The sequence below is a fragment of the Trichoderma atroviride genome, chromosome 2, assembly GCF_020647795.1.
Source record: "Trichoderma atroviride chromosome 2, complete sequence".
Lineage (NCBI taxonomy): Eukaryota > Fungi > Ascomycota > Sordariomycetes > Hypocreales > Hypocreaceae > Trichoderma > Trichoderma atroviride.
The window spans coordinates 339,762-353,940 of NC_089401.1; the positions used below are offsets into that span (position 1 = coordinate 339,762).

A 14,179-nucleotide genomic window follows, 5' to 3' on the forward strand; every position below is an offset into this window, starting at 1 on the left:
GCTGAAGCAAGACGCATGATTTACACTTTGTGACTTTACGCCATGATGGAGATGCAATTGTCACGTCAAGTATGGAGAGGGCAGTGTCTCTTAATTCAGAGCAAATTCTCATTGCCATCGCTGTATACTTGAGTCTCGATTAATTGATCTATACAGTAGGTAATAGTGATGGATAAAGATGCTCTAATACGGTCTGTAACACGCGTAATTGATTAGCAGCACTCCACTGCGTGTTAGTGTAGCGCCAGCCGCAAGGCCTCTAGCGCCCGAGGCTCGCAATGAGTCGTTGGGTTGTCAATTGAAACAGGGAAACACACAACTATAAGCAAAGCGCAGGGGTAAAATATCTTGTAAATTTCTTCTATTCGTCCAAAGGATAATTCTTTATCCTGGTCTCACATGCTCTCCATCTCAAGTGCCTAGGCCTAGTCGGTGGTCGTAAATGCTCACTAAACAAAGTTGGAATATAACAAAAAGGTATCGTCGCTGTCGCCAATTCAAATGCAATCGCCACCACTTTGGAGGCCTCTGTAATTCTCTGTCCACCATTCATCGTCCATCACCATCGTCCATCACTGCATAAAGCCACTGTACAACCCGGTGCTGTAGACGGGCCACTCGTCGTCGACCCAGGCCACTAACTCGTCGTAAAGGGCATGGTCTTCCCCGGTTTGCATGCGCGGCACTGAGTAGCCCGGAAGCGTCGTCATCATCGGCGGGGCAAGTCGCTGCTCAACCAGCTGGGCATTGCTCACCTCCTGAGCCTGCGCTATCGAGCCCGTCAGTCTGCGAGCCAGCGTCCACAGGTGGCGCAGCGTGTTGGACGATGCCGATGTCTGGCCAAAGCCGGTGAGGCCCTCTTCTTCTACTTGGATGCCAAACAGAATGTCTCTGTTTCTCGCTTCCCTTTCCTCTTCTGACACTTCCTCGTCCGAGATCAAGTCCTCCAGGATGAGGCAGACGGTGGCGTTGAAGGAAAAATGCTGCTCTGCGTACAGGGGCGACTTTCGAGCAATGTCGAGTGCCCTCACTTGGCGTCCGAGGCGGATGTTACGACGTGCAGCCGCAATGCACAGCTTCAGGTGCTCCGAGTGCGTGTAAGAATCGACTGTCTGCAACATGAGGCGCTTGGCTATCGATCTCTTCACGGCACCCAAGTACAGAGGCCGGATAGCCAGGATCAGGAGCATGTTGTATCTCATGTGGAGGAAACAACAGGCAGGGTCGTTGCTCAGCCCGTCAGGAGAGAGCTGCAGACGAGGCGGGAGCGTCGACTGCCATTGCTGCAACATCCAGATGGCCTTGTCTGGCTGCCTGGACAATCCTCCTCGAGCTGCCTCCCATGGAGCTACGCGATACGTGTTGCAAACGACATAACCAGAAATCCTGGATAGCTCAGCGTGAGCCCTCAACCCATCAGCAGGGGGCATTGATCTATGGCAACATATCAGCAAACGTCACAAGATTTGGAGGATAACATTGGCCGCGAAAAGATACGGAGAAAGGGGCGCAAGGGGGAAAAGGCAACAAAGGGAAACAGACTTACGGGGCATCTTCTGGCAGCTGGAGCCGGATGGCATCGTCCATGATGATGTGCGGCCGGCCCATCAGACAGCTCAGCCACCGGTCCATGATGTATACCGTCCAAAACACTCGCTTGCCTCTCTCGTCAACCATTCCCCGATGGACGCCCAGCATGATGCAAATATGCATGGCCGCCGCAACATGCATATAGGCGGCATCTTTCCTATTCACCTCGATCAGATAGGCTGACATGAGACACAGCGTGGCAACATCTCCCATTGTGCAACTGCGACTTATATCCAAGGGATTGCCCACGACGGCCGAGGCATGGGCAAAGTACGCTTCACTGAGCGGAGATGTTGATGCACCACCTTGAACCTCCTGGGACGGGGTGCTGGCTCTTGTGATGAGGGCCAGGGCAGCATGGTAGAATGCCAAGTGGCGATGATCGTTCAGATTTGTGTCTGAGGCAGATGAGCTTATGTGGGCGGGAAGCATATCCAATTCTCCCCACCAATAGATACCGCCGCTCGGCCATTCGCCGTTTCCATCTTGGATCAAGTATCTCAGCTTTGACATCAAAGTGGCGAGGTCTTCGTTGAGGGGCAGTGGCACTGGTTGAGGCTCTAGCTCAACCATTGAGCGAGAGTCATCGGTGTAGTATCTTCCCAGGCTCGACAAAAAGGCACTTCCGTCTTGGTCGTGAGATAACTGCGGCTCTACCTGAGACAGGGGTAGTACAGCTCCCAGCAGCTCTTTCAGGTTATCGAGAAAAGTAGCACCGCTGGTCTCCCCGAGGAAGCTCGCCGTGCCATCGGGGTCCTGAAGCAGACGACTAGCTGTCTGCTCGTCTTCCGACTCGCCCTTGACCGAGGAGCTGGCCTGACGGTGACTGCTTTCCGAAGGAAAAGACTGGCTCGGGCTGAGAGGGAGAGGCGACGGCGACGGTCCGTCTGGAGTCGAAGAGACATGGTTGATCAGCTCCTGCCTCCTGGCGGGGTCAGGGATGGTTTCCTGGAGCGCCCTCTCATACAATTCGACTTTGCGCCGCAGCTCGTCCATCTCAGCGCGCGGCACGCTGACTTTTTCGACTGGGACGGGATAGACGCATTCGCGGTTAGACGCGGCGCACTGGCCGCAAGGAGTTCCGCCTGAGCACTTGACCCGGCGCACATTACAGCTGTTGCATCTGGTTTGCGGCAAGAGAGCAGGTTAGCAGGGGACTTTTCGAATAATACGGAATGTGGATTGGGGATAGCAGCACATACGCAGTGGCAACTCTCTTTCGCTGCTCGGGGGCTACCTTGTGGCGGCGAGGGTTGACGGGTAGCCGCTGGGTAGCCGAGGGCCGTCTGCCGTCGCTGCTGTCGAGCTGCATTGGGGCGAGTTGTCGACGAGTTGTTGACGAGTTGTTGACGAGTTGTTGACAAGTTGTTGACGAGGCTCCAGCGGTGATGCGGTGTTGGTTCCAGGTCGAGATGCCTCAATGGATGCTAAAGAAACATCAGACTTGTTCGAGATATCTGCAATGACTCCCAATCTCGAGAGCAACAGCACACGCAGCAAGCCGTACCTTTTCTATGCGGCTGTCTGTGGGCCGTCACCAGCAGCAGTACGTACGTATGTGGGTGCGTACGTATGTCAATCACGATAGTTGTCCCGAGTCGCTACACGCCGATGAGTGAACGGCCAGCAGCCAGAGCAGCACAGAGACAAGCCATGACCCCCCGCCAGAGTGTGGTCGCATCAGGACCTGGTCTGGCGTCGTCACAATCTCTCCATCGACAGCCTCTGATAGCGCTTCTCGCCAGGCCCGGCCACCGCCCGCCTCAGCTTCCATCGGGCGATCCGTGTCTCATCGTCATACGGCCTCGTGTACAGCAAAAGCCCTCGCAAGGCTGGGACTGTGGACTGTGCTCGATTCATCTCCGGCCGGGGCCCTTTGCGGACTTGAGCGCGGGGAGAGGCTAAAAAGTGGGCGACGAGACAGGATTGAGGCGACTAGGACGATATAGCGGGTGGTAAGCCCCGAGTTTAGTGCCAACAGCGCTCTGGGTGCTGCTGGATGCCGTGCTGGATGCGCCTCACAAGGAGGTGGCAGTTTGGGCTGTACAGTGGCCTCGACGCAAAGGAACGTTACGATGCCGCTGTCCAGTGGAACTTCTAAAGATAGAAGAGAGGTGGAAAATGAAATCCCGAGCTTCGTTTCACTTCAATACCGGAAGCGTGCGTATCGAGTCTGAGCCTTGCTGACCCTGCCGTATACATCAAACTATTGCTATCAAATGCAGCCAGACTCGTATTTGCCCGTACAGCGCCACGAGCCATTGCTCGCACAAGGTCGCTGTACCATGCGCTGTGGAAGCTTCCGATAGGGCGCAGCCACAGCGGCTCCCCCACGTTGTTCTGGCAGCTCCAGCGTGCACATGCCCCAACTCGCCGAACCCTGCCAGGGCCCGTCCATGCACTCAATTCAATTTCTGGATGCTCTTCTGACGGGCGGATTCGTCGCTAACGCTGTTGAGCCGTAGCGGATCGCTCGAGGGCCATTGACGCTGTTGACAGGCCCAAACTGGCGCGCTCTGGCGGTAACGGTGACGAATGCTGCCCCTCGACCTACGCAATGCCTTCGCGGCCTCGTCGTCTTTCTGACCAATCTTGCTGACCGGGTTGATAAGAATAGAGTAGACTGAACAAGCATAAACAGAAAAGGAAATAGAAATCAAATAAAAACAAGACAGGGAGTGTTTTGCATCTAGCTTTCCGTTTTTGGGAGCGAACATGTGGGCTTTGCTTGATCCTAGCAGCTATTGCCAAGCACAGCTTTAGAATGGAGAGCAGCGAACAGCACAGCCCTTTGACAGCGGTTTAGACTGTGGGATCTTGCATGCAGCAGTTTGCACACAGCCACGCATTAGAGATGGCCCATACATGCATGTAGGCAGTGACAACAGCAGCATCAATGCTATAGGCAGCTTGCAAAACTGATGATGGCCTCACTCTTCGTTTCAATCAACAGTCAATGATATTCTGACATGTTTGAAACAATTTTCTTGTCAGCTGCTAACGCAAGGCACGAGGCCGAATTACGTCTCCTTGCATCTCTGACCCCATCAGCGCTCGCGTCACCATGCGTCTGGGCATCCACTCAATTGCGCGTCCAATTCGGCCATCGTCCTTGTGGATGGAAAATTTCAAAACATCCAAGGATCAGTCTTGAGAGAGTTGAGAGTGTCCGCGGAGTCCGTTGCCCTGTGCTGAAAAGGATAAAACGAACTTTAAAAATCTCTTTCTATTTCTCGCATTGGGGCATCGAAAGTATTCTTGCAGCTCCTCATTTCTAGGTTGTCTAGGATTAGTGCTCCTGTTTGCACTACATTTACTCGGCATCCATCCGATAGACAGGGGTCAATAACTTATACGCGTGCTGGATTTGGCAGCAAGTCTTGGCTCTATTAGAGCGGGAATGGATAGCTCTTCAGCGTATCCAAAGTTTGTGAAACAAAGGCACCAGCTTTCTAATACGCCATGCATCAAGAGTCAAGCCATTAGACGTTTATCTACTAAGCTTACCTACATGCTTGCTGTAGGATTCGTTCGTGCATGTATTTACAGCGTTGTGATCTGATCGTATTAGATATTTTGCGAGTACCCAGCCTGCTATTTTCTGCGTAGCCGATACATCTGCCAAATTGTGTGTTAGAATTGAAGTGTCATTGAGGGAAGCTGCCAAGACTGACTCTAGCACTTGCCATTTCTCAGCTGCCATCTGCGTAAACTGAACATCTAGGCGGTGGCAAAATCCTCCAACTGTATTGACATGAACTTTTCCATGCTATTTCATTCTTGTCCAACCCAAACATCTGCCGCTTCAATACCTAAACCAGCGACGCTGACTGCTCTATTCGCCGTGACTTTGCTCAGTCACGCATCACGTCCTACCCTGAATTCCAACAGCTGGGGCAAGTTTTGCCCCAGCGCTGAACGCAACACACATTACAAAACTCATGGCTTTAGACGAAACCACAGCAAGTAAAAACGTGTAGAACAGATAACATTTTTTATTCATTTATTATTGCTTGATGTGAGTAATTGGAAGATATGTATTTTGCACCGCGCATCAGTCGCTAATCGGTGCAGCTTTCTGCAGCGAATCTCTTGGGAACTCTCCGTCTGCTACGCCATAGACTGCGCTCAGGAGAGTCGTCTTAAATCTTGGCTGCATCAGACTGTTTTGTTGGGTATCTGGCTCTTGCATTCAACACCTCTCACTCCTCATTTACTGCCGGGAAAGATTGAATTCACAATTTCAGCCGACCTCGTTGCCAACACCGACAAGAGCGTGTCGCTCAACTGCTTGCTATTAGCACTACTCCTCATCAGATATTATTCAAAAAAACGTCGACTTACCCCGTGAGTACCTTCGCAGCAGCCCTGCAGCCATACGCCAGAGTCTTTGGCCACGGATCCAGGCTTATACTGCACTTGATAGTCTCTCGAGACGGCCAATTTGCGCTCTCCTTGGTCAGTCTCGACCTTCCATCCAGTGATTCCCTTGTGGTACTCTTGACCAACTGGCGAGGCCTTGGGCAGCATGTCCCATGTATCGCGGAGCATGCCGACGTGTGCATTGCGCTGGTAGCCCGTAGCGGCGATTAGCAGGTCTACCTCGAGCGTCTCTTCATCAACGAGGTCGACAAATCCTTCAAACTCGCTGTCCGAGATGTGCTGAACCTTGAGCTCCAAGGCATCTTCACGCGGCTCAATGCTTGTAACCTGCCGGCCACCCATGATTCTGTGAGGCCACTCCTTCTCGTTGGGGCCAAGTTCTCGTTTTTGCTCGTACTGGCGCTCGTACATCTCTTCAATGAGATTCAGCCTTACGACACCATAGTTGGTGGCTCGAGCCTCAGTCAAGAAGTTGTTACGATGCCTTGCCGACTTGGGAAAGATTGTGTCGACATACTCGGGGTTGAAAACTGAGTTGACGCTGCTCACCATGTTAGATTTTCGCCATCGCTACAATAGTCTGGATAAGGGTAGACTCACAAGGGAGAATCATCACTGGGTTTCAGAAATTCGGGCCGCATCACCAGCGCCGTCTTTGAGTTGGGGTACAACGTCTGGATGTTGTGGAAGATCTCTGCAGCGCTTTGGCCTGCACCAAGAACCGCAACACGATACGGAGCATCCTTGTTGGAAAGAATCTCTGGAACCATGTACGCGTACTGAGAAGAATGGATGATCCGTGGGTGCTTGGCTGGGAAGCTCTTGGGAAAGTTTGGCTGGCCACCCGTCGCAATGAGCACGTTGCGACCGCGGAAGGAGAGCGTCTCACCCGTCTTTGGATTTCTCGACCGGACCGCAAATGTGCGAGTCGACTCCCCTGTCTTGGATTCTGGAGAGACCGAGACAACTTCTTGGCCATATTGAACGAGGTGCTCAAAGAAGGAGGCACACCATCGGAGGTAGTCCTCATACTCAACGCGCGCCGGCAAGAAAGTGCCCAGGTTGGTAAAATCAACCAGTCTTCCATTGCGGTGCAAATAGTTGAGAAACGTAAACTCAGACCGCGGATCCCTCAGCGTCGCAAGGTCCTTGACAAAGGAAATCTGCATCTTTGCGCCAGGGAGAAGCATACCCGCATGCCAGGCGAAGCGAGTCTGCTTTTCGATGAAGAGGATTTTGGGGGGGCGAGCCATTCGCAAGCAGCTGCTGTCCTGAAGCGATTGCATCGTGAAGAGCGACAGCAACCGCCAGACTAGCAGGGCCGAATCCAACGCAGATGAGGTCAAACTCAGAATCTGGATCCGACTGCGTCAAATAGGGCGACTTCTGCTTCTGCATTTTGCTCTCAGACAGGCGGCCGTTGGTTTGTGGTATTGAGCCTCTGTTATTCTGCTCAATTGAGCCAATCAAGGAGTTCTCAAAACCGTTGCCCTGGTGAGCGTGCTCGCTGCCATTGGGCGTGCTTGGTTCACTGCCATTGGGAGTACCAAGGTCAGTGAGAGTAACCTCGCTGTGAGGGGCCATTGTGACGTCGTGAATTGGTATGTAAGTTATGGCTTCGCCACGGGTGAAAGAATGGTGACGTTTTACACACGGGCCACAGGTCTTGAAGCGACGCTAATCTTGGAGGACGGCAGAAGACGGGAATCGAATGGAAAGAAAATAAAAAAGAAGGTGAGAATAGATGAACCCCAATGTTTTTCTTCCCTTTGAGTAACGTCTGCTAGGTATGCAGAGACGGCTTAGCAAACAACTCTATCTGGTGCTGTCTGGCGACGCTAAGAGCGATGTTGCTGGAAAGCTTGTCAATTGTGGGAGGGCGGCCGTGGGAGCAGCCGAGAGTTATACTCGCCGCATCGCCGTGCCTGTCCAAGGAAACAAGCTTCTAGTCTCGCCTATATCAACTCGGATTCCGTCCAAAGGAGTCTCAGACACCCGAGACCAACCGCCTAATGGATCCTCGAGCGGAGAAGACCAGATGAACCACGGCTGCGTGGTCCAATGCCGGACGAGCATCGCACCGTACACAGTGTAGCTTGGAAGCTAGTGCAAGCAGGCATGCATATATCATGGGTTGCATGGGCCCATTCGAAGCCCTGTGCATCTCAGCAGTGGGATGGTTTCTTTGCCTAATTACACATGGGTAGTTTGGATGCCGGCAATAGCTTTTTTTGCCCGCCAACTGTATCTCTCTCATTCTCTGCCGACGGGGACAATATCGCTGAATGCTTTGGCCGCAGCGGGAAGAGCTTCGCTTCCAGTGTTGGAGCATCCTCATCTTCTACCACTGGGTCTTTCTTCTTCCTTCTCTTCCATTCTAACCAACTTGCTTCTCGACTGTAGATCTCGACCTTCTTAAAGAGGCTTTAATCAAGTCCGCTCCTTCTTGGCGACTATAGCGTGGGCTGATGCAATTTTTCTTCCACGGCCGGCACAGGTTTCCATGAGGCGATCGAAATTCAAATGAGCCAATCCACGGCTTTTGATCCTCCGCATAAAGGCCGATCTATGGACCGATACCAAGTTGCGACACCCGTGAATCATTGGAATTATCCTCTTTCAGCCGTCTAGAGGGTGAAGCGGCTGCGAGGACGGAGGTAGGCCCCCATCAGAGTCAAGCAGGGTGGAGATCAACTGAGGGAATTATCTGATGATCTGATAAAAACGGATCAGATAAGATCAAGTCCTGTGGTTGGATCCGCATCCATCCGCTGCATCATACAAGTCCCAGGGCCCTGCACCGCGCAGATGGAAAATTTTTTCATCTTCATTTCCTTTTGAAAACTAAGAGCCGAACCAGGATTTGCAACGAGCCGTTCTTTGGCAGCCCCTCATTATCTCCGCCGAGAGCTGAGTGAATCACCGCCAGTCACGCACGCCGAGAAGAGCGAACAGCGCCGTTCCCTTGCAGGTACCTACTTTGCACTCGCAAGGATACCGAGGACGCGCAATCGCCAGAGAGGGGATCGTAAATGCGCTGCTTGTGAAATGGAAAAAGCCGGGAGCCCCCACTTGAGTGCTTTGACGGCCCTTGGGAGGAGTCTCGGCACATCTGCCCTTGGAGTCTCTCAAGTTTGTCACCAGCGAATCTAGTACGGAGTCGCACGCAACTAATCACTTAACGCTGGTCCATGTCAGACAAGGCGGCCGCCCCTCTTCCGGTCAGACGCCATGTTCACCCAGCCAGCCCTGGTTTGGCTTTATTAAGGATCTGCTTTAACTTTGTAGGATATCGTATTTCATGGCACTGTCGATGTCTTGCCCGTCTCCCTTCCACATTCACATGGTTGGAAGAGCGATTCTAATTCCACCTACACTTGTGACGCCATCATTACTCTCGCGGCTTGTCACTAACGGTTCGGCCCTCAGGCTAAGCGAGCAGGGCATTCATACATTGCGTGCGGCACCCGAGCTTCGGGATTTGTTATACGAAGGAACAGGACTAGAGCTGCACCGTGAAGAAACTATTCGGAGCAACTATAGCCACACTAAAAGCATACACCTGCCCTGCATCAACATGACCGCGAGTGGCTGCCGCAGTGTCGCAAACCGAAGCTTCGATTGGCAGCTGCTGCGTCTTGTTACGCTTTGCTGATTAATTCCGTCGTTCTGAGAGGTTCGCTTCCGCCCCAGCTCATGCACGATTAAACGCATTACCATCGACGCGTCAATCACGAGCCGCCTCGAGGGCCTATTGGGCGAATCAACGGCACGCCAATTGACATTAATCAAAAAAGTCTCTCTTTTCAAATTGAAACAGAGACATTTGGAGGGCGCGTGGCTCAATCTTGGCGAAATCATGCATGGGGTGCATCTGGAGTTGACCAACGAACGCAGCTCTATTTCACATGAAGATACAAGCATACTCTCATAGGTAGATGCATCTGGACACTTTTGCGAATTTTATCGCCACGGTTGCGGTAATCAGCACTTAGTTAGCAGAAAAGGGTATCTTAGATTTCCCGACAATCTTTGCATGCATACGGAAGACGCACGCAAGCAACAGGCCAAAATGGCAGAGCCCGCTGACTTATCTGTGCTTAACCCACACCCAACACGATTGGCTGGTCCAGATCTCCTCCATCGTCTAATCAGGGAGTCGAGCGACTCAATAGCTCTGGACTACCTAGGAGGAAATAGGCGCCTATCGTTGTCTTATCGCCAACTTCATGATGCGGCGGATGCCCTTGCAAGCCGCATATGTCGTGCTGTTGGAGAGGTCAAAGATCAGTTTGTGGTTCCAGTCCTGGTTCACCAGTCGCCTCAGCTATACATAGCCCTATTGGCTATTCTCAAAGCTGGAGGCGCATTTTGCCCCATCAATGTCGATGCTCCTCCAGATCGGGTCAACTTCATTCTCGGCGATGTTGCCGCGACTGTTGTCGTGGCGGCCAAGGAGCTCGCCTCCAATGTATCTTTACAGAGCACCGTAAACGTGCTCTTAGTTGATGAAGAAGAGGAAGGGCCTTATTTAGATGCGGACTCTGTGAGTCGGCGTGTCCCAAGCACAAAGGACTTGGCATATGTCATGTATACTTCTGGTTCGACCGGCGTGCCAAAGGGTGTTGGCATATCGCATTCTGCAGTAACACAGGCATTGCTAGCCCATGATCAGCATGTGCCTGAATTCTCTCGCTTTCTTCAATTTGCCGCGCCCACCTTTGATGTCTCGGTGTTTGAGATATTCTTTCCCCTATTTCGGGGGAGTACATTGATCAGCGTCGACCGAAAGGAGATGCTGAACGATCTCCCGGCAGCCATCTCAGAAATGAATGTGGATGCTTGCGAGCTGACGCCAACCGTTGCGGCCAGTCTTTTGCGGACGAGAGATAATGTCCCAGCATTACGGCTGCTATTGACAATTGGAGAGATGCTCAATGAGCCTGTAATACGAGAATTCGGCGGAAACGAGGATAGAAAGAGTCTTCTATGGGCCATGTACGGGCCAACGGAAGCCACCATCCACTGGTAAGTTTTCTTTCTCATTTGATTTTTTAAATAGACCATTCTAATATATTCATAAGCACTGTACAAGAAGCATTTACCTGTACATCGTCAATAAAGAACATTGGTATCCCACTGTCCACAGTATCATGCTTTATAGTCGAGCCTGCAGAATCTGCAGACACGAGCGGAAATGTCAAAATCTTGCCCAGAGGAGAGATTGGCGAATTAGCAGTTGGTGGACATCAGCTCGCCGATGGATATCTAAATCGACAAGAACAGACCGCTTCCTCTTTTATATCTTCGCCATACGGCCGAATTTACAGGACTGGAGATAAAGCGCGAATTGTCAGTGACGGAACAATAGAAATCTATGGGCGCTTATCCGAAGGCCAGGTAAAGCTTCGAGGTCAGCGACTCGAGTTGGGTGAAGTACAATCTGCTGTGCTGAAAACCCCTGGCTGTCATTTGGCCGTTGCAGCAGTGGTTGACTCCATTTTGATTGTCTTCTGCGTTGTGGATGTTGGTGTAACGGAAGAGTTGATAATGGAGCATTGTCGGAGTTGGCTCCCACAATTTATGATACCGGGAGAACTGGTACTAATGGATGAATTCCCTCGACTGCCGAGTGGTAAAGTTGACACGAAGAAGCTGAAAGCGGATTTTGCTCAACAGAGAGCGGCGGCCATGACAGATAATGACTCTACAATCCTCTTATCTGATACAGAACAGGCGGTTATGGGCATCCTGTCAACCACTTTGGGCAACGAAATAAGCCCTAGTATGACTCTGGCTTCGGTAGGCGTAGACTCTTTGGCTGCAATCAAATTGGCATCGTCGCTTCGGTCAGCCGGATATGATGCAGTCGTGGCAGAACTGCTGAGCATGCAGACAATAGCACAACTTTGTTCCAGACTACGCCCTTCATCACGCTCCTCTGATAGCGAGCCCGACTTGGTTGATATCCATTTGATGGGTAGCTTGAGCTCGATCGCCGGGAGCAATACTGGCGTACAGGAGAGCCTTGAGCTTGTGCAAGATGTGCTTCTGTGCAGTCCGCTCCAAGAGGCCATGTTGTCAGAGACAGCACGGCGTCCGGAAGCTTATTGGAATGAGATTGAGCTGGAAGTGAATCCTGGAATTACTACAGCAGCAATAGAAGAAGCCATTCATCTGCTGGTGCAGCAAACAGATGTTTTACGATTAGGATTTGTTGGCTGGCAAGGAAGTTTTGTATCGCTACTATTTGGGTCTTTGCGGCCCGGCCAGACACAAATTGTCGAAGAATTTCATCGGCCAGAGATATTTCGAGACGAAGCACTCCTTCGCCCACTTCGAATACAGATTCGGCCGGCTCGGTCTGATGAGGGACTGCGTATTTTGATTTATATCCATCATGCTATTTACGATGGCTGGTCAATGGACATTATACTTTCAGACTTATCCAATCTCTTGTGCGAAAAACCTCTGTTTCGCCGACCGCAGTTTTCAAGCCTCCTCAATTATATGCACAATGTTCCAAGAAGCCAGCTAGACGCTGCTAGATCATTTTGGGCCGAATATCTCATTGATCTGAATAAGCCTAGCCGTCCAAAATTGGGCTCTGGACCGGCTGAGTTTGATGAGATATTATCTATCAAGGAGCAGATTGATCTCTCCCCCAACGTGGCTAGGGACGCCTTTGTAAAGGCGGGATATGGCGCACAGGTGTATTTCCAAGCGGCTCTTGCAATCGTGTGGGGAAGTATTGCAGGCACGTCAGATGTTCTACTGGGCTCAGTTACATCTGGGAGGACAGTTCCTGTCAAAAATATCGAAGAAATTGTTGGGCCAAGCATAGCATCGCTCCCTCTACGCGTGAAAATAGATCCTTCAACTACAATATCTGGCGTTTTGAGGGATATCAACGAGGGCAATCACAAGATCATGGAGCATTGCATATTGTCATTATCAGAGATTAAGAAGCTTTCTAGGCTGCAGGCGGCTGAAAGCTTATACGACGTGCTGTTCGTTTACCAAGAATCACTCTACACAAAGAATCGCAAAGAGGCTATTATCAGAGAAACCCGACATCTAGACCGACTGGAAACTAGGTTGCTGCTGGAGGTTGAACCAAATGATTCTGGATTTTCAATACAAGCTACGCACCACACTGATGCCATTCCATCCGATGTCGTGGAAACATTGGTCAAGCAAATTACAGCGGTTGTTCAGCACATAATGCAGCATCCTGATGGGTTAATCAGTGAATTGAAAGAAGCTACAAGTACTGAGCCGTCTGTTGCAAATACAGACCCTGAAAAGCTACAAGAAGAGACAGATCTAGCTTTGTTATTCGAGGCTGCAGCTGCAAGGACTCCCAACGCAGATGCCGTCTGTTTCAGCAGGTCATTTCCGTCATCTGGGGAAACTCTGTCATATGAGACTTTGAATCAACTTTCCAATCAATTCGCTCGCTACTTACTCGAGGAAGGCGCGGAACCAGGCCAAGTGGTTGGAATTATCATGCAGAAATCACCTCTTCTGTATTCTTCAATTTTGGGCATCGTCAAGGCCAGGTGTGCGTATCTGCCTCTCTTACCATCCACGCCAATCGAGAGAGTAAAGGAGATTTTTCAAACTGGAGGCATAAGGCACTGCGTTGTAGATGAAGAGTCGCTGAACAAGTTTTATGACGCAGTCGATGTTCATTATTTGGACTTTGAGTCAGACCCATTGCAGAATTTCTCGACTCACAATCTGGACATAGATCCAAACCCTTCTAGGCTGGCCTATGTGATTTATACCTCAGGAACCACAGGTGTGCCCAAGGGAGTAGCTGTCAGCCAGAAGAATATTGTCAGCAATGTCACGTATCTTGCATCTATATATCCTGCCGCGCAAAGGAATCCTTCCCGGCTACTGCAAGCTTGCTCGCAAGCATTTGATGTCTCGGTATTCGAGATATTCTTTGCTTGGCACGCTGGCATGTGTCTCTGCGCTGCTGCTAACGACGATTTGTTTGAAGACTTGGAGCATTCGATTCGGCAGTTCCAGATTACGCATTTGAGCCTGACGCCGACAGTGGCATCGCTGATCGACCCGAGGAATGTACCTGATGTAGAGTTTCTTGTTACAGCAGGAGAGCCCATGACTCAATCAGTTCTCGATACGTGGGGAGAGCTACTTTGGCAAGGATACGGACCATCAGAGACAACAAACA

At 51.2% G+C, this 14,179-nt stretch overlaps 5 protein-coding genes across 5 annotated transcripts; 1 reads left to right on the plus strand and 4 right to left on the minus strand.

Moving 5' to 3' along the window:
• Positions 1-78: 78 nt before the first annotated feature.
• Positions 79-2,961, minus strand: TrAtP1_002779 (uncharacterized protein). The gene is made up of 2 exons (XM_066111608.1): positions 1,547-2,961; positions 79-1,434 (listed from the first exon to the last, which is right to left on the minus strand). Exons 1-2 carry the CDS (start codon positions 2,584-2,586, stop codon positions 573-575), a joined length of 1,902 nt encoding a protein of 633 aa, XP_065967686.1. The 5' UTR covers positions 2,587-2,961; the 3' UTR covers positions 79-572.
• A 208-nt stretch (positions 2,962-3,169) lies between these two features.
• TrAtP1_002780 (uncharacterized protein) lies at positions 3,170-3,364 on the minus strand (the record flags this gene model as incomplete). The annotated part of the gene is made up of 1 exon (XM_066111609.1): positions 3,170-3,364. The coding sequence occupies one exon, from the start codon at positions 3,362-3,364 to the stop codon at positions 3,170-3,172; it is 195 nt and encodes a 64-aa protein (XP_065967687.1).
• A 628-nt stretch (positions 3,365-3,992) lies between these two features.
• TrAtP1_002781 (uncharacterized protein) lies at positions 3,993-4,307 on the minus strand (the record flags this gene model as incomplete). The annotated part of the gene is made up of 1 exon (XM_066111610.1): positions 3,993-4,307. The coding sequence occupies one exon, from the start codon at positions 4,305-4,307 to the stop codon at positions 3,993-3,995; it is 315 nt and encodes a 104-aa protein (XP_065967688.1).
• A 1,259-nt stretch (positions 4,308-5,566) lies between these two features.
• On the minus strand, positions 5,567-7,839 carry TrAtP1_002782 (uncharacterized protein). The gene is made up of 3 exons (XM_014087326.2): positions 6,574-7,839; positions 5,935-6,514; positions 5,567-5,877 (listed from the first exon to the last, which is right to left on the minus strand). Exons 1-3 carry the CDS (start codon positions 7,257-7,259, stop codon positions 5,800-5,802), a joined length of 1,344 nt encoding a protein of 447 aa, XP_013942801.2. The 5' UTR covers positions 7,260-7,839; the 3' UTR covers positions 5,567-5,799.
• Positions 7,840-10,045: 2,206 nt separating this feature from the next.
• On the plus strand, positions 10,046-11,245 carry TrAtP1_002783 (putative NRPS-like protein biosynthetic cluster; the record flags this gene model as incomplete). Its single annotated transcript, XM_066111611.1, has 3 exons — positions 10,046-11,001; positions 11,058-11,121; positions 11,210-11,245. The coding sequence occupies 3 exons, from the start codon at positions 10,046-10,048 to the stop codon at positions 11,243-11,245; spliced, it is 1,056 nt and encodes a 351-aa protein (XP_065967689.1).
• Positions 11,246-14,179: the final 2,934 nt, after the last annotated feature.

Excerpts from the sequence above, each read along its gene's own strand:
- TrAtP1_002779 (XM_066111608.1), bottom strand. The coding sequence starts at position 2,586 with ATGGACGAGCTGCGGCGCAAAGTCGAATTGTATGAGAGGGCGCTCCAG. Across the intron at positions 1,435-1,546 it reads CAGCTGCCAGAAGATGCCCC|ATCAATGCCCCCTGCTGATG; the intron begins GTAAGTCTGTTT and ends ATGTTGCCATAG.
- TrAtP1_002782 (XM_014087326.2), bottom strand. The coding sequence starts at position 7,259 with ATGCAATCGCTTCAGGACAGCAGCTGCTTGCGAATGGCTCGCCCCCCC. Across the intron at positions 6,515-6,573 it reads CCCAGTGATGATTCTCCCTT|CGTCAACTCAGTTTTCAACC; the intron begins GTGAGTCTACCC and ends CATGGTGAGCAG. Across the intron at positions 5,878-5,934 it reads GCTGCGAAGGTACTCACGGG|TTGAGCGACACGCTCTTGTC; the intron begins GTAAGTCGACGT and ends AATAGCAAGCAG.